At 43.1% G+C, this 23,144-nt stretch overlaps 1 protein-coding gene across 2 annotated transcripts in view; it reads right to left on the reverse strand.

Moving 5' to 3' along the window:
• Positions 1 to 23,144, reverse strand: part of AACS (acetoacetyl-CoA synthetase) — a 61,235-nt gene that overhangs the window by 32,310 nt on the left and 5,781 nt on the right. For both annotated transcript variants that reach the window (XM_065417809.1, XM_065417808.1), the window contains exons 4-5: positions 19,239 to 19,352; positions 6,682 to 6,779 (exon numbers count right to left, since the gene is read on the reverse strand). In XM_065417809.1, coding sequence (XP_065273881.1) covers positions 6,682 to 6,779; positions 19,239 to 19,352 — 212 coding nt within the window. The remainder of the gene's footprint in view (positions 1 to 6,681; positions 6,780 to 19,238; positions 19,353 to 23,144) is intronic.

Consider the following 23,144-nt stretch of genomic DNA (forward strand, 5'->3'; position numbering starts at 1 on the left):
CACACAGACAAAATGGGAAATGACTGCCCAGGAAGGAGCACTGTGGAAAGGGATCTAGGGGTCATAGTGGATCACAAGCTAAAACAGGAGTCAACAGTGTAACTCCGTTGCAAAAAAAGCAAACAAACATTCTGGGATGTATTAGCAGGAGTACTGTAAGCAAGACACGAGAAGTAATTCTTCTGCTTTACTCCACGCTGATTAGGCTTCAATTGGAGTACTGTGTCCAGTTCTGGGTGCCACATTTCAAGAAAGATGTGAACAAATTGGAGAAAGTCCAGAGAAGAGCAACAAAAATGATTAAAGGTCTAGAAAACATGACCTATGAGGGTAGATTGAAAAAAATTGGGTTTGTTTAGTCTGGAGAAGAGAAGACAGAGGGGACATGATAACAGTTTACAAGTACATAGAAGGTTGTTACAAGGAGGAGGGAGAAAAATTGTTCTTCTTAACCTCTGAGGATAGGACAAGAAGCAATGGGCTTAAGTTGCAGCAAGGGTGGTTTAGGTCGGACATTAGGTAAAACTTCCTGTGAGAATGGTCAAGCACTGGAATAAATTGCCTAGGGAGGTTGTGGAATCTCCATCATTGGGGATTTTTAAGAGCAGGTTGGACAAACCTGACAGGTTTGTCCAGATAATACTTAATCCTGCTATGAGTGCAAGAGACTGGACTAGAGGACGTCTCGAGGTCCCTTCCAGTTCTATGATTACTAACCATTTATATTGCAGTAACATCTAAATCACTTAACCAGGTTGGTCCCCATTGTGATTTCTACAATACGAATATAACAAGCAACAGTCTCTGCCCCATAACACTTTCAATCTAAAAATCTTGTAAGAATGAACAGGGACTCAATATTCCTGTATTACCATTGTGGTTTGCATCTAGTATGGCTCATGATGTGCTAGAGACGAGTTTCCAATCCCATAAGATTGGAGTTTATGCCTTAAAGTGGATAAGAAAATGAAGGTCACAACTTGCTTAAAGGTGCCAAGTGAGAACTGTGATGTCATGATTTTAGTGTTTTCTATGCAGCAGTTTCATTCTGCAAAGACAAACAGCTTCCACCCAAAAACTGAATACTTACAATAGGATTTTATATAGGAGAACCCCACCTACTAGATTGCCGGTCAGGACTTGTGATAAAGTGATAGGCAGTTACAAACACAAGCTTATCAATAGTTACTCAACATGGCTCTGTGCATCAAAATTCAAAAGGCCAAAATCAGAAGTGCCTTCTATGTTACTGGAAAACCAACCTGCAGCCCAGACTAAAGATGAATTAGATTAGAGACTATGACATTAGCAAGTGATCTTACTGGCAGTGTTGCTCAGTTTCTACATGCACATCTTTAACTAGAAACTTCCTCTCCCCTACACACACGTGGCAATTATTAACAAGGGGGAAGCAATGCAAGCCAAAAATAAGGCAAGAACAAGTTAAAGAATAGCTAAATAAGCTAGATGTAGTCAAGTCAGCAGGGCTTGATTAAAGGCACCCTAGGATACTTAAGGAACTAGCTGAAACAATTTTAGAACCATTAGCCATTATCTTTGAGAACTCATGGAGGATGGGTGAGGTCCCAGAGAACTGGAGAAGGGCAAACATAGGAGAAAAAAGGGACCTCGGGAATTACAGACCAGTCAACCCAACTACCTGGAACAAATTATTAAACAATTAGTAAGTACCTAGAGGACAAGAGAGTTATAAGTAATAGCCAACATAGATTTGTCAAGGGGAAAAAGAAAAAGAAAAAAAAAAAAAAGCGCGCGCGCCAAACTTAATTCCCTTCTTTGACAGGGTTACTGGCCAAGTGGATGGGACGGGAAGGGAAGCTGTAGACTGGATAGATCTTGATTTTAATAAGGCTTTTGACACTGTTCCACATGACATTCTCATAAGCAAAATGAGTGAAGAGTGGCCTAGATGAAGGTATTACAAGGTAAGCGCACAACAGGTTGAAAGACTATATTCAAAGAGTAGTTATCAATGGTTTGCTGTCAAACTGGAGGGGGTGGGGAGGGGAGACAGAAAAATGAATCTAATGAGATACTGCTGGGGTCTGTCCTACATCCAGTACTATTCAGTATTTTCATTAATGACTTGGATAACACAATGAAAAATATGCTCCTAAAATTTGCAGAGGACATTAAGCTGAGAGGGGTTGCAAGCACTTTGGAGCACAGGATTAGAATTCAAAGTGACTGACAAATTGGATAACTAGTCAGACTTCAACAAGATGAAATTCAATAAAAGACAAGTGCAAAGTACTATACTTCAGAAGGAAAAATTCAAATGTAGAACTACACAATGGGGAATAACTCGCTAGGTGGTAGTACTGCTAAAAAGGATCTGGGGGTTATAGTGGATCACAAATGGAGTCAGTGTACTGCAGTTGCAAAAAAAGGCAAATATAAACAGTTGAAAAGAAGGCTAATTTCATTCTGGGGTATATTAATAGGAATGTCAGCTGTAAGACATGCTAGATAATTGTCCCACTCTACTTGGTGCTGGTGAGGCATCAGCTGGAGTGCCGTGTTCAGTTGTGGGGGCCACACTAAGATAGATATGGACTAATTAGAGAAGCCCAGAGAAATGGAAGTAATAGAGCCCTGCGCAGATACAAAAATGTGGATCCGTCAGGATCAACCCGCAATCTGACCTGCTAGCTGTCCTTTATCTGTATCCGCATCAGTGAGCGGTCTCACAAGGGATGGTGATAGGCAGGAGGGGAAGGGAGGCAGGAGCGAGTGAGCGCAGTGGAGTCTTGCGGGGAAGAGGCAGCACGAGGGTGAGGACTGGAGGTAAGGGGCAGTGCAGGGGTGAGGTCTTGAGGAGGGATGACATGGGGTGGGGAGGAGCGGAGGGGAAGGGGCATTGCATCATGTTCTGCTGCCCGGGGCTCACGAGTGATGGCACACAGCGGCAGCAGCACGTGTTGCATCAGAGTGGGGCAGACGGGTGGGGCACCACCCGCTCCAATCCCCGTGGCTGCAGACCAGTCCTGCTGCCCAGGAGCTGGCAGGCGAGGCCCAGGACTGGAAGCCCAGCCAGTGCTGCCGGGCTGGGCCATGGTGGGGATGCTGGCACTGCTGGACAGGAAGCGGTGCAGCAAGCTGGTGTTAGACAGCCCCGACTCCAACCTGCTGCCGAGCCCCATGCCCCAAGCGCTCTGTGCCCCACGGGCTGCCTGAACCGGACACCGCTGGCCAGGCACTGCCAGTGAGTAGAGCCCTGCGCAGTTGTATCTGATCCACTAGCCACAAAAATGATCAGCGGATATCTGCATCCGCGGATGTGGTTATCCACAGATTTGCAGGACTCTAGTAATAAAAGGTTTAGAAAACCTGACCTATGAGGAAAGGTTAAAAAAAACTGGGCATGTTTAGACTTGAGAAAATTACTCGGGGGGTGGGAGAGAACCTGATAACAGTTGTCAACTAGATTAAGGGCTCTTTTAAAGAAGAGTTATCAATTGCTCTTTATGTCCACTGAGGGCAACAAAAATGATTAGGGGGCTGGAGCACATGACTTATGAGGAGAGGCTGAGGGAACTGGGATTGTTTAGTCTGCAGAAGAGAAGAATGAGGGGGGATTTGATAGCGGCTTTCAACTACCTGAAAGGGGAGTCCAAAGAGGATGGATCTAGACTGTTCTCAGTGGTGGTAGATGACAGAACAAGGAGCAATGGTCTCAAATTGCAGTGGGGGATGTTTAGGTTGGATATTAGGAAAAACTTTCACTAGGAGGGTGGTGAAGCACTGGAATGGGTTACCCAGGAAGGTGGTGGAATCTCCTTCCTTAGAGGTTTTTAAGGTCAGGCTTGACAAAGCCCTGGCTGGGATGATTTAGTTGGGGATTGGTCCTGCTTTGAGCAGGGGGTTGGACTAGATGACCTCCTGAGGTCCCTTCCAGCCCTACATTTTTATTAGCCATGTTAGGCTGAAACACCTCACCCTGTTGGCAGATGTTGATCCTACTGGGAAAGAGTTAAAGGGGTTCTGCTAAGTCACTGAGTTAGATGATAGGCGAACAAATAAATAACTTTATATATGCAGAGTTGCTCTTTAGAGAGGAACTAGAGTTTGGGCACTAGGATGGGCCAATCCCCAGAGGAAGGTTTGAACTGAACTTTATGTTTCATTATTGTTCATTTCTAGGTTAAATAAAATCAGAACCCAGAAAGCATATGGACTGTGTTTGAGAAAGACACCTGTCCAGGCAAAGGCATTTAGTTCTAGACACCCACTAAGATACTGTGTTCAAAGTCACTGGCAACCCACAGAAGTAAGAAGAGGTTCATCTATTTTGTGGCAGCTGGGTTTGCATTTCTGATAGACAAAAGCACACCCCTAAGCTGCCAACTGCACAAGCCCTGCTGGTGTCTCAGTGATTCACCTCCTTGAGGAAACAAAAAGGAGGTTCTCTTGTAATAATTCCCTTAAAAGGAATAAAGGAGTCAATAGAAAAGACAGGGGTCTGGTGCTGCAGAAAGCTCCAAACTTGGTTAGACTCAGGTGAAAAGCCAATAAACCCCTGCTCATTAAGGCAGTGTTAAAGCACCAGACTGAAGCAGGAGATATGGGTTCTAACACTGACTCTGCAGCAGGCTTCCTGAGCAACCTTGGGCAAGTCCCTTGATCTCCGTGCCTCAGTTTCCTCACCTGTAAAATGGGGTTGATACTCATCTCAAAGGGGTGTCCTGAGACTTAATTCAACAATGCCTCTAAAGCTCGTCAGAGGAAGAGCACAAGAGAATGACAAAGTATTAACTGCAAGCTCCTGGAGAGGTCACAAGCAAGTTGTGTACTGCCCGAGCCATTCCTCAATCAGATGGAAAAAGGAAGTGAAACTAAGCAGCTGGTGTGCAAAATAAAGGGAGAAAGGGCCAAGCCCAACACAGGGGGGTGTCTTAGATATCCTATCCTAGATAATACTTCACATTCATTCAGCTCCTTCCAGCCAAAGATCTTCAAGCCGTTTACAAACATGAGGCAGAGTGCAAGATATAGCACTTAGCACTAGAAAGCCACAGGATTCTGCTGTGGCACAGAAGCTGAGACAGCAAAGTGGTTAGAAACTGGCTACTTGTTAGCTTTCAGAGCACCTCCCAAAGGAGATTGGTGTGAGAAGTCTTGGCCTGACTTCTATCCTCTGCAACAACACTTAATGGCACTAGTTACTGTTTGGCAGGCATATGAAGATCATTGCAATCCTGGCTATATTCTCTCGTTGCTTCTTCTAGATGTGGGATCTCTATGTGACATCCTTGATCGTTTAAAGCTAAAGTTCTGTACATCACTTTGAAAACCACAGTCTTGCTACTTAACTCCAAAATCCTTAATACTAATACTCAAATGTCAGCCCTCTGGAAGATGAGCAGCTCTGATATAGGGAAGGACCATCTACCAAAAAGAGTTCCTTCTTTCTCCCAATAGAAGGGCCAGTGGGTTTTTTTAGCATTTGGATTGATGGTTCTTGGTCCCATCCTGCAGCTAATTATTCTCTGGGAAGAGAAGAGTGAGGGGGGATTTGACAGAAGCCTTTAACCAAAGAGGATGGAGCTAGGCTGTTCTCAGTGGTGGCAGATGACAGAACAAGGAGCAATGGTCTCAAGCTGCAGTGGGCGAGGTCTAGGTTGGATATTAGGAAAAACTATTTCACTAGAAGGGTGGTGAAGCACCTAGGGAGGTGGTGGAATCTCCATCCTTAGAGGATTTAAGGCCCGGCTTGACAAAGCCCTGGCTGGGATGATTTAGTTGGGATTGGTCCTGCTTTGAGCAGGAGGTTGGACTAGATGACCTCCTGAGGTCTCTTCCAACCCTAATCTTCTATGATTCTACGATAACAGGATAAAAGTAAAACCAGAAAGGAAAAAAAAAAAAACTGGAAGAAAGTAGATACTGGTTTTTCTTTTGTCATATAAACACTTGCAAAACCATTCCGTGGCAGTGAATATTGCAGGCAAATAGCTCAGTATAATTCAAAAAACGATTAGATCTACGAATAGGAATAGCTTCTGCAATTGTAAGCTATCCTAGCTAGCATAAGGGATATTGATCTGCATGTTTCAGGGCATAAATTGATTGAGAGATGAGGTCAGGAAGGGGTCTCATACCATCCACAGTATATTCTTACAATGTTGATGTGCTGGAGTCATATTCTGGAGAGGCCACCTTGACACCAGGAAGACTGTCAATTTCCATAGCCTATTCAATCTTTGGCCTGCCACTTGGTCACCAAGTGGTGCCACTTGGTGCTTGTTGTGATCTGTTCTCTATGGAGTGAATTAAGCACCAATTCATGTAACATGGCAAACGAGCAGTCAGACAGCAACAACTATTGCACACTACCAACCCAGGCTTGATTTGGAAATGAGCAATTTAAAGCGGAAACTTTCAAAACCGTCTCATGGACTTGAACACCTAGTTTGTTTTAATTAATGGAAACTGGGCTTCCAGATTCCATGGCAGTTTGAAAAGTCTCAGCCTAATCAGTTTCCTTTCTCAAGTTGGGAAGGAAATCTAGTTTTCTGGGGTTTTGCCACAAGATGGCAGAAGCAGTAAACAAATGGAACATGTACATCTTCAGTCAACTCTAAACAGATGCATCCCAGATCTAACCACCATCTGCACTAGGCAGGGTTCCATGGAATGGGCAATACTGAGATTACTTACGTTAATTCCAAAATCAGGCGAAGTTGAACTCCAAATAGCACCAATACTCGCAGCAGCCAGCATTGCTTCCACTGCGTGAATACCATTGGGCAAATAACCTACGAACAGGATTTCAATAGTTAAAGATGGAAGAGACCTGGAATCTGCAGATCTTAAAGTAAACCTAAACTTTACTGTAGTCAGGTTATACAGATGTGCAAATAAGAGAAACAAAATAAAATGTCTCATCAGAAACATAACCGCACCTGCAAGTTTCTACTGCCAGCTGCCATTTCCCCCTTTTAAGGGGCCAGAGTCTGATCACAGACACTGGGGAAAGTTAGCTGTAACTGCACTGACAAAGAGTTACTCCAAATTTGAGGGCCTCCCAATTGACACTGCAGTCACAAAGATCCAGATCTTGTTTATTCATCAAAATCTCAGGGGGCCGAGGAAGCTGAAGATTTGCAGGGGGATGGGAAAAGAGGAGAGTAATTTAATGGCCAGGGCAAATGTGAACTGAAGATATAGAACTACCCATTACCGAAAAGCTACCAGACACGTAGAAGTACTGGAAAACAAGTTTGTTTAGAAGGTGGGATTATGAAATGCCCAGTATCCAACTGTAAGGCAAATTCAGTCAACTGCAGTCCTCTCCCCACAAGCATGCCAGGGCAGGTGGAAGGAGGGAGAAATAATCCCTGTGCAGATCGCCTCTGCTCACCTACCTTTGATAGCTTTTGCACAAAGCTGGTTAGGTTATCTGGCCAAAGGCAACATTACATTGCATACATGAGCAGAAGTGACAAGACATCTCTTGTCAAGATCAGCTGATTTATTTCGGGCTCCAGGCCCCTAATCTTAATCAACATGAGAGTCAGGGGCAGACGTGCCAACTCTCTCGAATTCCTTGTGATTGACACAATTTGTAAGTAAAATTAAGCCCGACGTATGATCTCACAAAAGAGCTCTCAAATGTCAAATCTCAATTTTTATTTTTTATTTTTTATTTTTTAAATAATCCTGGGCAAGCTCCCGCTGTTCATCAGCCCCAGCGGCCAGGACTCTGGCAGTCAGGCAGCCTCAGGGCCAACAGCGGGAGCCCCAGTCACCCGGGGCTGAGAGTGGGAGCCCCGGCCCCTGTGAAGAAGCCAGTCAGCCCCGTGCCCAGGGAATGTGGAATCCCCAAGTGGCAGGGTCTGGTGCAGGGTGGCTGCAGTGCTATCGCTTGATCACTAGAAACCAGGAGGTGCTGGGATGGACTTGATGATCACCAGGGTCACTCGGTCCCAGTGGAAGAAGGAAATGAATTGCACTCGCTGAAGTAACTCAGGGTCGCTTTGGGGAGTCCACACTCCTTGCAAGATCCCCAAGCCTGCTGCTGGGGTCCCCAGAGCCCTGGTTGCAGCCAGGAGAGGTTAATATTGAGGAGTAACATTCCAACACTTGCCAGGAGACTCTCCCAGTGGAGAGACCCCAGCCTGCCTGGGACCCAGCCACCTGCTCCCAGAGAGTGCACCACTTGGAGGGAAGGTAAGAGGGACCTTCCCATCCCAAACCCCCCACCGGGAACCGTACCTTCTGGTTACACCCTGGCTGCAGGGACATGGTTTTGTCCCGGGCTGCTCCAAGATAAGCAGACTAGGACTCCCGGCCTTGTGCCCAGGAAAGCTGGCCCCCAGCTCCCATTGTTTACAGCGAGCGTGACGCCAGCCTGCCCAGTGACGGGGGAGTGGGAGGGGACAGAGGGATGCGGGAGCCCGTGTCAAATTTCCATCCGCTGCCCCATACAATCTGCTGCTTTGTGTTACCTGTCACTGACCCTGCTGGTGTGAACAGAGGATGCTCAGGGAGATCTGCCGACATCACCCCTGCCCTCACTCTGCACCCCTTTGGGCTGACAAGGGGCTCCTAGCTGTTCCTGGGGAGTAAAACGGGCAAGTCGTAGGGGAGGGATGGGCAGAATCTGAGCAGGGGCCAAACTGAATGTAGAGGAGGGTCCAACAGCTGGAGGCAGGGGAAGGAGAGGGGCCCAGGGGCAAAAAAATAAAAATCAGGGCCTGGGGTTTGGAGCCGAGGTTAAGAATGGGGTACAGGCACTGCCAGACAAGGCAGAGGGGGGAACCCAGGAATAGGGAGGGGCAGAGGGGGATAAAAAAAGTCACCCCAGATGGGGTGAGCCAGCTGTAGTGGTTGCAAGAGTAGGGTGTGGGGCAGAGGGGCTTTCTGCAGGATTTTAGCCCCGGGAAATGAGAGCTGTCCCCTTAAAAGCACCGTGCATCACAATGCCTAGACAAGGCAGCTCTTCCCTCTTGGATATGGCATGTTGCCAACATCAAATGGATGTGTCGCGATTTCAGCCTTCATTCTTAAAGAAAAAGTAAATTTCTAGCCCTCATGTCTGTGGAGAAAGCTTCACAATTTGACCCCAGTGCACCCTAAAGGCTCAAAAAACCTAAAAATCTATTATTTTAAAGCCAATCTCATGAGTTTGTGCGAGCCGGACGTGATTTTTGAACATTTGGGGTCAGCAATACTGCAGGGTATATACAGTAGATCCTAAAGTAATATACCCTGTGTACACACACATGCACTTTTCAAGCAGGAATGCAGCCAGTATGTTTTCACTTTGCATTCAAAATGCATTAGCTTTCCAAACCTGAAATACAGCTTTATCAGCCTGCAGCACGATTTTGCAATTTAAATACACAAAGGGATCCCCTTCGTCAGATATTCTGATAAGAGGAAGAGTCAGGAGAGGTAGATTTTAAACAGGCTGATCCTGCCCCCAAAGTCAATTGGGAGGTTGAGATGGAGTCTTGAATCATCAGGATTGAACCCACAGATTAAAGACACAAATTTCAAATGACATCTAAATTAGGGTGCCCAAACATGGATTTGGGCACTTATCTGTTTTAAGGACCTAAACGACATCCAAGTAAGCAAGCAACAATGCCCAAATACAGAATAGGCATTTTATTAGGAACCCCAAAGTTTAAAATTGAGCCCATGCATATATTTATAAAAATGCTCTTTAAAGGACCAGGGGCCTGGTTTCCAAAAATGCCAAATACCTGCAGCTCCCATGGATTTTAATGAGTCCAATTTACAATGCAGTAAATTGTACCATTGTATCCCACCATGTGTTAGGAACTTTCCAAAACACAGAGGAGGACAATGCCTGCCCTGATGGGTATTTCTAAAAACAAGGCCCTAGAGCCCCCTTTAAAAATAAATAAATAAATAAATAAAAAAATAAATAAAAAACCACCTTAACTCAGCAATTATTGGTTTCTGTGCACACACTGGGTTGGTTTGTTTGCCAGTCTACTGGGATGCACTTTCAGAAGCTGCCTGTTCCCAGCTAGCAAGCACAAAATTTGTTTGCGGGAGCAGGAGGAGGGTTTCTGAGGTGGACTGAGATATTTCTGTATTACCCTTCATCTCATTGGAGTGTGCCACGTTAAATAGGGCTGACTAATCACCACTAATTTATGGACCATTAGGCTTTTTGCCATTCGCCAAGGAACATCACATCCAGTGCCTGATCAGAGATTAGATAGATCTGACATGCCCTGACATAGGGAGTTCTGGAAGAAATACAGGACTGTCTATATAAGTCTCTCAGCATACATCAAGATGGTATTTCTTCACAATGACTTACATAAAGTTTGCATTGTTTCTACAATGTTTGACTCATGTTCCACTCATAAGTCATGTGCCCAAAGGCATAAAGGCTCATTTAGTAAACTCATGCTCATTCCCTTGGGATCAGAGTTTGTGAGGCAAGGCTTCATGTTCCTGTTTTCAAAAGGCGGTCTCACATTTCAGAGTATGGGACTACTTCGTAAAAGGTAGAAATCCGCTTGGACCTCTCCTTCCCTGGCCCAAACCTTCCCTATAGCAACTCCACCATTCGGCTACATGTGACAGGGCAGCCTGCATCAGGAGGGCCCTGAGTCCTATGTTGCGCTCCCTCTGCATCGGAGGACGAAAGTTCTTACAGATGTGACAACACTCCTTCACATGGGATTCCCAGAGGCACTGCAGACAACTATCATGTGGGTCACTAACAGGCATAGGCCGTTACATATGGAGCAGGGCTTAAATCCCAGAGACTGGCCTGGCCCGCCTGTGGCAAAGTCCCTGTTGGGACCCTAACTAACTGAACACTTAACAGCTACTTAGTTACTAACTAACAAACAATAAAACTATTTACAACTAGAAGCACAAGGCTGAGAAAGAAACCACTGGCCCGCTGCTTGCCAAGCAAGGGACAGAGGTGCTCCAACTGGACTGACCACCACGTGCGGTAAGAAAGAACTGAGAGGGCGTAGGGCCAGCAGCGCCTGATATACTGTGGCATGGAGCGTAGGGGGCAACACAGTGGGCCCTACGGATACTGCTAAAGCAAAAATCTCCGATGACTGCACACATGGGCACGCGCACACCTAGAATGGAATCAACATGAGCAAGTACTCTAAGAAAAACAGCCTGGTTTCTGCTCTTCTCACATCACCACTGGTCAAAGATTCTGCAGGGCAAATTAAACCCTTATCCACATCTGTGCAATTTACTGCTTTCAAATCATACTCCGGAATATCCTTGGAATCCCCCAATGCTTTCCAGTACGTTTGCACAGGTATAAGTGACTGAAACCTGGTAAGACAGTTTTTACTGATACCCAAAAAAGGAACAGGATGAAGTGTGTGCACTCTGCTTTGTTGGTCCTGCAAGGCTAAAAGAACAATGAGCTGATCTGTTGAGTGAGAAAGTGCCATTTTTACAATCACTTTAGGGCCAGATTCACAAAGGCCTTAACTCCCATTGATTTTGATGGGAGTAAACTATTAATTACCTTTGTCACGCCTACCATTTACAGGTTAGAACAGTGTTCTTAAACTAAGACCAGGAAAAGAGTGCAGATCCATCTCAACAGATCCATCCTGAGCATCCAAGGGGAAATTTCAGACTAACATCCCTTTTTCCTGTATTTGCACTACAAAGAACTGTTACGTGCAAGCAGGTTCGGACAAGCTCTCCTGACATTGACAGCAAACAGAACTCAGCATGAGCACCAGCATTAGTTTTCTCATTTCCTGCACTGTAAAACCATACTTAGATCAATGTACTCTGGGAAAGCCTAGGAAGCTAAAGAAAATACAACTGGTAGGGACAGCCTGGGTCAAGTCCAATCCCCGGCTATCTCAGGCAACCGTGTTACATAATCCCTTTCATAAATTCATCCAGCACCCATGCAACCTATCCCACGTTGTCCCAGATACTGAGTGTAAAGGATACGGGAGTTGGCCCACATGGTGTAATGAGCTTTGGAGGTCTTCCCACACAGAGATCCAGGTGGCAGGAGAACTGACAAACCCAGTTACACCTGGTAAGGTGGCACTTTTCACATGGTAGAACCCAGACATGGGGGATATTTATTTAAACCAACCAGTTCTGCCCACATGGCTAGAAACCAGGGACTAGGTACTAGGAACAAGAGGGCGCGGCCTGCTATCAGCTGAACTCACTGCTGGCTCAGGGAGTACACATTTTACACCACTAGCATGCAGCTTCCATGAAAACAGAGGCAACATGAGTAGTGCCCACTGTAAATCAATTTCACAGAGCGCCTGAAAACAGTCAAAATGCCCCACCCCATGATTTTAATTTAATGTATTTTATAGGAAAGTATCTACAAACTCTTCAAATACAAAAAGGTGACCTTAGTCCATTTCAGGGATACAATGACTTTTACAAGCTACTTGTAAAAGTCATTCTGCCCTTGAAATGGACGACGTTTACCTGTAAAATTCATTCAGTTTTGCAAAGTGTGCACAACTCAGTACTTCGCCATTTACACTGTCAGGAACTTTCTTTAATAAATCATGATTTACACAGGGCTCTAAGCACAAGCTACATCCAAGTAATTTAACCTATGACACCCACTCTGGCAGGACACAAGTCAGACCTTAATACTACATGCTACTTAAAAAAAATGAGAAAAAGTGGCCGTTTATGCTAAAAATAGGTTCAAGACACAGAACTGTCAGGTCTCTGCATTTCCCATGAATCACTATTTACCTGAGCTGGTGTTTGCTGAGGTTTTAAGTTTAAACATGTAGTGACATTACAACGCTGAAGTCAGTCCTGCTAAAAGCTGTAGGCCCAAATTTCAGAGGTGGCCGGGGAGTTTGGGTGCTCAATTTGCAACAATGACACAGGACCCTATTTTCAGAAAATGCTGAGCACCCAACTCAGAAAAAGAAATCAAGCTCCTTTGCAGAGTGAAGTTGGGCACCCAGAAACTGAGGCATCCAAACATCACTGGTCACTCAGAAAAGGCAAGACTTTGGTGTTCAGGCCAAGGTTTACTTTAAGCCATCAAACCGTACAACACAAGGAAAGCAACAAAGTTAAGGCTGAAAAATCCTCAAGGCAGCTCCTTCCCTACTCCTAAATGCCTGGTATAAGAAAGGGGACAATTCAAGGCCAGAGCCCCAGTGTCACCTTTTAACCTTAACACAACATTTCATACTCCTACTTGGATTTTTAAGTAATATTGGATTTAAGCTAATATTACTACAGCCCAAGACTATTAGTAACCTACCAATCCTCTTAGAAAGCTAGCTTTAAAACCACATTAGCAACTGTATTAGCCCTAGTAGCTTAAGCACTAGCTTTAAGCAATAAAATGCAATGCTGTTGTGTTGAATGCAGTTGAGGGGTTTGTTGGCTGATAAAACAAGACCTGCTACAGGAGCACAGTAAGAGTCATCTATCCAGAGATGAGAAATAAAGATAAACTGGAGCTTATTTTATTCCTGATATCAGTCATAGTTATTTGCCAGCTCGGATTATATTTCCAGTTCTACATTAGCAGTGGTACTGAGGTGGGGGAGGGAGGATGGGGTACCTCAAGATTGGCTCATTCAAATTACACCAATGGGATCCTCAGTTTATTTTAAAGTTGGCAGGTGCAGTAACATATATACACACCCCTCTAAGATCTAGACAGACCTGCAAGACATCCCCAGACAGAAAATGTAGGTAATGCAACAGCTTTTGAAACAATGCTTGCTGCTAAATGTCTCTTCCTCGCAGCTGCTAAGCTTTTAAGTGCATCTGGCAATGATAAAGACGCTGAAGACCAAGGAGAAGATACCAAGCTGAAGGATAAAGCCCCAACACTGCTGTCTTGTTCACCTACCTCCATCTTTGTTACTGTAGTGATGCAAGTGTTCATTGCACTTAAAACAGAGGACACGTTACCGATGATGAAGAGTTTGTCGTCCAAGAGATAACTAGGCAAGAGTAAAACATTCACAAGGGGGTGTCAACTGGATGGGCTAGTTACTTTCCCTTATAGATTAGGCTTCCGTGGACTTAAGGTTCTAACAGTCCAAGACCCTGCTACTGTAGTTGCAGATCAAAAGGGCTTTTTGGGCCAGAAACGACAGGGAGAGCATCCAAATCACAGCAGGGTAACTGGAAAGGTCTGGCAACGCTCACTCAGTTAAACAGCATTTCTGCCCATTTGAAACAATAACTCACTAAAATGGGAGGAAAATATGCCCATTACTGCTGCTGTAAAACGTACAAAACTCCCATACCAAACAAAAGGTTTTCTACGTGCTATTTTTATGGTCAAAACAGGTTAGGGCCTGGTGAAAGGTGGCAATCTTTGGGAGGACCTGGACTGTGATATTGCATGTGGGTGTGGAAATCTGAGCTGAAGCTTTCCCAGCCTAATACTCAACACCCTTCACCTCCTCCTATAGTACTAAGAGTCTGGACAGCTACCATCTTAGTTTCAGCCTCCAGCAGTCATGTCACAATTCAGGCCATCCAAAGATTGCCAAAATCCTCAAGGGGAGGGAAGGGAAGAGAAAAAGGCACAAGTCAGGACTTACTTTTCTAATATAAAAAGTAGAAAAATAACTTGCGTTTTTGTAAGTTGCTTTTGTACATCATAAAGAGCAATTATTTGCTTTACCGCACATCTTTATAGGATAATAGCTGAGTTCTCAAACCAGAGAAGACAGTCTATCTCACACATACATATCATTCAGCAGGCCACTGAAGTGCAGCCATCTCTCGAGTGGAAGGTGGCAGCTGTTTAACCTAGAACACTACCCAATATAATTTTAGGACAGGAAGTGGAATAATTTGTAAATTGCTGGGGCTAGGCAGGAAGCTAGGCAAACAAAGGTCCAAGTTGATTAGGAAGGCGGTAGTAGAGAACATGTTTTTTTAAAATATCAACTGACATCTCACTCTCCCCTCCATATGTTTATCAGAAAGAAAGATGCTCTCTGGGACTTAGATACCAACTGGAATTTGACCAAGACAAAAGAGTTAAGTTCCCTATTCCTGTGAAAACCCAGATCATCTCTAGAGACAATACATCAGGACCTCATTTCATCCAAGAGATGGTACATCAAGTGGTTCACCTGAACACTACAGCAGGTCACTGGCTCAATACTAACTCAGAAGACTGCATCCGGTTGCATTACTACCACTTCCTTCAGTACACTGGGTTCTCTTTAAAGGTCTCTCATAAGAGCTCTGACCCAGGCCATCCTTACTTAGCTTGTGAGATCTGAATCCAAGTGATCTTATTACATTACATGCTTTTTCAAAATGTCTCATTTCAAATACTAAGACCCACAAAATTAAAGGTCAGACATGAACTCCTATGCTATCAAGGCTTGAAAAGTCAGATCATATATCACTAAAAAAGTAGCTTTCCTTAGAGTTGCAATAAGGAAGTGTGTATGATATTATGACTCCTATATAGGTTCTCTTAAAATAGCTGTTCTTCAGATAGGAACCTTTGCTAGCGTTTTACATAAAGTCTTAGAGAAACGTTTCTTTTGGTGCCGCAGAGATCTTAACATTAAAAGTGTAGCCACTACAATGGAAGAGATACTCCCTTTGTACTCATTTTGAAGACCAATTTAAGCTGGCAGGAATAGCCTGAGAAATAATTTAAAAGGCGATTGTGGGGGGGGGGGGGGGGGATGAAGAGAAAGGGAATAAAACATGTAGACAAAGTGACCCCCCCCCCCCGTCGTGAATCAGATACTTATTAATAGATAACAAATCCAGGAAGATAACAGTGCTTTGAAATTAAACATTTTGCTCTTTCCACTATACCACAAGTATTTCTCCCTAAAATTTTCAATTTAAGTTGTGTGTTTTGGAAGTAGTAATACAACAACAAGACAAGAAATTCCAATCTATACCTCTTCTAGTGGTTCTTAAGAGTCAAGCCTCCCAATGAAGCCAAAGGGAATAGTCTCATGTTAGGGCAGCAGGATTGGGACCCTAATTCTTGCAGCTCATCCTTGACGCCTACACTTCAGGGAGGAGGGAGCGCTGGCATTAGTTAAATTTGGAATTGCTTGGCTTTTGGAGGTATGTCCCCTGACCTTACTTAAAATAAAAATAAATATATAGCATCTAAAGCATACTAAAAAAGCACAGTTCAAGTAGGGTGACCAGATAGTCAGTGTGAAAAATCAGGATGGGGTGAGGGGGGAGGCTCCAGCAGTGGGACACTACACTGCTAAAAACAGCAGTGTAGATATGGGAAGTCACTGCTTGGGCAGGTAGAGAGCTGTGTAGGGCAGGGGTCGGCAACCTTTCAGAAGTGGTGTGCCGAGTCTTTATTTATTCACTCTAATTTAAGGTTTCGTGTGCCAGTAATACATTTTAACATTTTTAGGTCTCTTTCTATAAGTCTATAATATATAACTAAACTATTGTTGTATGTAAAGTAAATAAGGTTTTTAAAATGTTTAAGAAGCTTCATTTAAAATTAAGTTAAAATGCAGAGCCCCCTGGACAGGTGGCCAGGACCTGGGCAGTGTGAGTGCCACTGAAAATCAGCTTGCGTGCCGCCTTCGGCACGCGTGCCATAGGTTGCCTACACCTGCCCTAGGGTTCTAGCGTGTCTGTACTCTACTCAGCAAGGCAGTGCATCACCGTCTGCGCTGCTATTCAGACCTGTGGCTAGCTGGGTGTGCAGTTTCTGTACTCTACACACTGCCACAAGTGTAGACACCCCTTATGAATAGGGCATTTGGGACCCTTCTGGATGAGACGCGTTCTAGACAATCATAGAACTTATGTATGAGATTTTAATTCATGATGCTGCCCATGGCAAAGTTCCCAACAAATGAAATGCTTTAAGAGTTAATCCAGAATGAGCCTTCTCGAAAATAAGAAGTTAAACTTGCCAAGTCTAGACTTATTTTGAACTTTTACAGTCTAGTGAGAAGTTATTTCATCCCAGAGCTCAAGACACTCAATTTAGCAGAATTCTATATCAATGCATAACACCCAAATAATGGGCTTTTAGAGAGGAATTAAACAAAGGTGGGTAGGATGGAATTAACCTAGCCACAGGCAGGCAATGGAGCTGTAATGAAGATCCTGCAGGGCCAGTACTCAACCCTGAAGGCTAGAAATGTGCTGCAATCCTTCCACATCCCCTATGCTAAGTTTTGCAGCTTCCCAAAACATGCCTGTGGTCCCACATCTAAATTTCTCCCCGCACCCTTCCAATGCTTCCCCTCAGCAATTTTTTTTTGCTACTAACATGAATCTCGCTTTTGCAGCATACAGATGAAATTCAACACACCCCACCACAGGAGAGCCCTCTGGATGCAGATGAACATTTAACACAGTTTGCACCACTTCGGCATACAGTTTAGAGAACATCTGCTTGCAGAGATGTTCTGTGGTAAAAAAAGATGTCACAATTTTACAATATAAAACAAGGTATGTTGCTTGTTTCCCTCTCTCCATGAAGTACTGTCTACAAACTAGTGTCTGCAGACTTCCTTCTGTGCATACCAGGGGAAACTTCATTTCAGAATAGATGGTGCTCAAAGTCTGCACAAATGTGCTCAGTCTATTCCACAATTACACGCAATCAGACACTACAAAGATAATCTGAAAAAGGAACTGGACAATTATGCGACTCAGGCTGATTTTCAAATGCCTTCGGTTCCTGTTACTTGTAGTGATTTGACTGTTTGCTGTGGTGAATAATCAGTAGCAAGTGCGAAGTCTGAACTTCATTCATACATGACTTGCACTTGTTAAAGATACCATGGCCCAAGTAAGAGGTGGAACTGGAACCATATAGATGCAAGTGCTAAAATCTGAACTTTCCTCCACCCATTACTTTCACTCAACATTTGGTTTCAGATTTAAAAGTGTTTTCCTGTCAGTTATGAACCTGACACCAGCAGGATAAAGTCTGAGGCAATCCTTAATCAGGCAAAGCTCCACTGACTGACAGGCATTTCACCCAAGTAAAGGCCTCAGGACTTCATCATGTATTATTTAATAAGTGTCCTTCCCTTTCACCAAGCCAGAGGCTGATATATCAGTTGAAGGTCCAGTTATCTGATCTGTATAGCACAGTATATGTTCCACTTAGAGTAAAGGTCTCTGCAGCATGGATTTCATCTACTTCCATTTGTAGATTTTGGAAGTACCATTAGTGTGACTTAAATAATGATGCCCAATCTTTTCATCTTTGAAGATCTGGGTTTGTGTTCTCACTTAAATCTAGGGTGACCAGATGTCCTGTTTTTATAGGGACAATCCTGTTTTATGGAAATTTTTCTTATATAGGCGCCTATTACCCCCCCCCCACCCCCTGTCCTGTTGTTTCACAGTTGCTATCTGGTAACCCTACTTAAGTCATAAGTGAGAGTGAGTTTCATTAGAGTTTCCTCCCCAAGACCAACATACAATTTAGCATAGTTGACAGATACTATTCAAGAGACATCTACAGGTGGGGAGTGAGGGCAGTGGTGGCATAACAGTATATCAAGGGTTAAGATGTGCTCCACTGCCCACTGGCATGCACAAGTGAGAACTTGAACCCAGATCTTCAAAGATGAAAGGACTGTGCATCATCATTTTTGCAAGTACCATTAGTGTGACATATGATGTGCAGACAGAGATAGAGGAGATCGATCCATGCCCCAAAGACCTATGCTATATTTCAGACATACTACACGGATCAGAAAACTGAATGCAAAAAAATCACCAATGAGGTGTGTTGACAGAGCTGAACAGGAGAAGCTTGCATAATGCTCGCCTACACTTTGCTTGAATTTAGCCAATATCGTTTGTTCTTCATGAGACAAAAAAAAAAAAGATACAAAATAAAAACATGATAGCAGAGAGTTCAATGAGAGTATTAATCTGCTCAAATTGCTGCAGCGACGTTATATATTATTAACAGGATCACCAGTTGGCTGTGTACATCTTGCTCACTTTTGACTTCCACAGAGGGCTTATTAAGTTGTGAAACAGACCTCAGTGTAAAGTTATGAATAAATCATTTACTTTTTCCTCCAGAGATGGAAAACTTGAGGCTAAACCAGCTTCCATCCCTCCAGAAGCATATTTCATAGCAATATAAATGCACCAGCACAAGGGTCTTTTCTTTGGTGTGCTCCTCCTATGTGTGTGTTTCTGGAGCCCCAAACAACTCACTTTGTTTGCTTCAGGGATATTTCCCCTCCAGCCCTGCCCAAAAGCTTACTCACCAACAACTCTGTCTCCTATTTTCACTCCCATTTTCCTCATGGCTGAAGCATACAAAGCAACATCTTGTCTTAGCTCTTCAAAAGTGACTTTCAAGATTTCTTCTTTGCCTTCCTCTGAAGAAAAAAAGGTTTATAACAGAAATCAATTAGAAATGGTACACTGCAATCTAAGAACCAGAGTCCACTGCAACAGATTCATCCTGGGGGAAAGAAAGAGACGAAGATGCTATTTTGAGGAAAAAGCTCTCAGACAATTGTGAACACTGGCCCTTTAATAATATTCTTGTCCTGTGCAAAGCCTGTCTTTATAATGAGACCTCCGTGTTAATGGATGGGATTCACTCACTACAGGGCAGGACTGTACATCTGTTCCTGAAAATGTAAGTTGCTGATTGTAGATAGGCAAGAGTCAAACAGCATTTGTTTAAAATTTAAAGCATGGACTGCTTTTCCCCATACCTTTCTGATCTAGAGAAAAAAAGGACTGCTGCCTAGTTTTCTAATTAGAGTTAAAAAAAACCCAAAACAATCAGTTTGTTAAGGTTAAATTTTATTTAAATTTGCCAGTCACTGGGTGACTAAAGAAATGTATAATCCTGTTAGTTAGGTCTCAGTTAGGGTCTACTCTAGGCCTCCTAGCATTCTAGGATCTCCAAGATGCCAAGAAGAAAATTCTGCAGTATTTCTCCAGTGCAAATATACTCATCTGGGCCAGGTTCACCTCAAGAGAGAACTATGGGGAGTTTTAAATTTTTGTATTCAAGACTAGATGTTACATAAGTCCTTAATAAATTGGCTAAATAAAATAAGAGAATGTCTAAGCGTTATGAAATGTAACTGTCTTCTCTTGGCTCCCCAGTCTGTCTCCCACTGACTAGTGGGCCTGCCCTGTCTCCAAGGTCCAGAATTCCCAACACACATACATAAATCCAGGAATGTGGCAAGTAAATTGCGCTAGTGATGCTGAATCTTATAGCATGTATTCTAGCAGACTAGCTACGGTCAGCGCAGCTCCTTTAGCAGAGTATAATATTTCCTCTTCCTCCTCTGCAAGTTTAGCTGCCCGTGGAGTGGGTAGTAGGCCTCAAACATTCATAACCAATTGTGGGAAATATTACAAGAGCCAAGATGCAATCCAAATTAAAGGTCTGCATGGAAGGGGATAGAGGTTTATAAAAGTTGCATTTAATCTTCCATCTGAAATACCCACAACCTTCCTTTAAAATTTAATTTAATTGGATTAATTAAAATGGAACTGCTGGAACCAGACAAATTCCCTAAGCTCCATTCTGACACAGCAGTAATATACTGAAATAAGACTACTTACGAAGATTAAATGCAGAAAAGGGCCTGGAATAAAGATGCAGATGCAACTCAGTACTCTCTGCATAAGGAGTACTGATACTCACTGCATTCATGCACTCGTACAGTACTTGCCCATGCTGAATCAATAATAGTGCAGATTTAAAACTATGTATTAAAAAGTATCCTGTCAATCAGGAAATATTGTTTCCTCTTATTGATGTTGAATTACATGGTTAAGCTAAACAAAGAGAGGAGTCTCGGGTACACCTAATAGAACAAACAAAGCTAATCTCTACATAAAAGGAACAACAATCATATGTTAAACCAACTAATTCATTAAAACAGTTCACTCATAATTCCTTAGATTATCAGAACTGAAAGGATTTTAGAAACTATTTACCTCATTTTACTTTTAACCTTTTCCTTGAGACAATGGACGTCAATTAAAGCCAGTTTCACAGATTTACCCACTTTCACTAACTGTTTGCCTTGCAGCCATTGCAGAGGGCTTGTTTAAAAACAACTAACTGCATTTTCTCTTAAATACATGTTTCTAATGCTCTCAAAAAAAAAAAAGCAGCTAAGTGACAAGTCGATCTTTCAAGGTTGAAGCTACATAAGCCTCATTTCAATGACACTTTAACAGATCACTTCTTGTTGCAGCTGAACCAGGTTACAGATTTTGCCACTCTCTCTCTTGACTCAGTATAGATTTTATACAGGCGTTCAGATGCATTTTGTTTCTTGGATTAATTAAAATGGAACTGTTTATACTCTTCCTTCTTCATTAGGGTAACCTACTGCAAATGGCTCTCCTGTGTTTTTATTTATGTATCTAAGGGGGGAGAGGGGGGACTTAACTGTTCTCCATATTCAAGAGAAAAAGAATCTCATGTAGACTCTTTACAATTGCAATAGTGAGCCTAAAATTTTACATCATGTTTTGTCTAATTGGAGTGTTCAGGCTGCAGGTCATATGTCTTTGATTATTATTAAGCAATTAAAAGGGGCATTTGTTGCTGCCAGTCCTCACTGGAAGGATCAGGCCTGGCTAAAGCTACATGGAGAGCTCAGAATACAACTCAGTAAGGAGTCAACACACACCTTAAATTAGATTATCTCCTTCCAAGGTGTGTAACTAAAATCCTTAGGGTAGAAGATAAAAATAAAAAAACAGTTACAAAAAAAGAATTTGATATTGTGAGGTACTAGGAAGGTTTAGATTTTTGAAAGGAAACAAGTAAGTGAACTGCACTGTTCAGGTGGTTCTGTATACATCTTTAAGCTCTGCCCATTTATGCATATGAAAAAAAACCAAGTTCCATGACAAATTTAAAGCTAAATCTTAATCTTGGTACATGCAAGCAGAGTTGGGTGATTTAAGTCAGGATTCAAATTGCTTTGATTTAAAATTAATTTTAATCTTCGTTTTGCATTTGTACTTTAGAGTTATTTTCCTGAAAAAAGTTGACTCATCGATTGGTAACCATTAAAGCTCATTGCTCTGAAACCAGGTATAGCCTTTACACTAAATTTAGTGCATCTTTTTGCTAAAGAGGAGATATACTGCAGTCTCATACATTTATTTAAAAACACTTACATAGCATAACTTACACTTATTCAGATTCTTAAGGGTGCAAATTACGTCAGGAAATGATAAATGGTGGCACACCAGTTACCACAGCTTGTGTGTTTGCAGTAGAAGCCCCAGAGCAGTTCCACTGCTGCACTTCTGGGTGGAGGGAGCGGCCACAATGAGCCAATATTGTAAAAAAAAAGGCTGCAGACAGGAAAGACTACACACACAAAAATCTGCTAATGTGCAATAAAGTTCATGTAAGTAAGTGCCAGAATCTCTCTCTCTTCTGGATATGCCTCTTCAGACCCAATGCAAATAATGTTCGGATTTCAGCTCAGTTCATACAATTCTCTTTCATGTATATTCGTGACTTGAAGACTTAAAGCAGCAAGTTAGCAAGTGTTTGTAGAGCATTTTTTTTTTTTAAAAGCACAACTATATCTCAAGTGTATGAGCAGGGCAATAAACATCCATTAATAGAGGATTCCATCCATCATCCTAAAACCTTGATTTTCCTGAAATTTATCCTATTACAATGGGGAAAATTTATTTAACTGAACTTTGATGTTACGGCACTGTGAAGTTTGGAGTTCCCCACTCCCATGTGACCCTGTCTTCCTGTAATATCAAAAAAGGATTTTAAACCCCTCAAATCTCTGACCATATCTAAGGTAACGGATTAGGGGTGACTGCATCAGAAAGACCCCATTTTAAAGCAAGTGTTTATAATGGAAATCCCAACGATGCTGGAAGGCAGACTATTAAATGAAAGGGCTGATGATGGTGCTAAACAAGACACAACATAACCCCAACTAACCCAGCTCAATTTCACCAGTCCATAGGGAATTTTCCAGAATTGGCTGCTTGCCACCACAGCCCATCTTCTCACTGTCCTCGAGATAGGGGACCTGGGCAGATGCGTCTAAGCTGGCTGATTTGCTGTCCACCCCCCCCCCCCCTTCATCCAAAACCTACTTTATCTCAAGGTTTATCAGAAGGTGATGGGGCACGTGAAAAAAAAG

This window comes from Emys orbicularis, chromosome 16, assembly GCF_028017835.1.
Source record: "Emys orbicularis isolate rEmyOrb1 chromosome 16, rEmyOrb1.hap1, whole genome shotgun sequence".
Taxonomy (NCBI): domain Eukaryota; kingdom Metazoa; phylum Chordata; order Testudines; family Emydidae; genus Emys; species Emys orbicularis.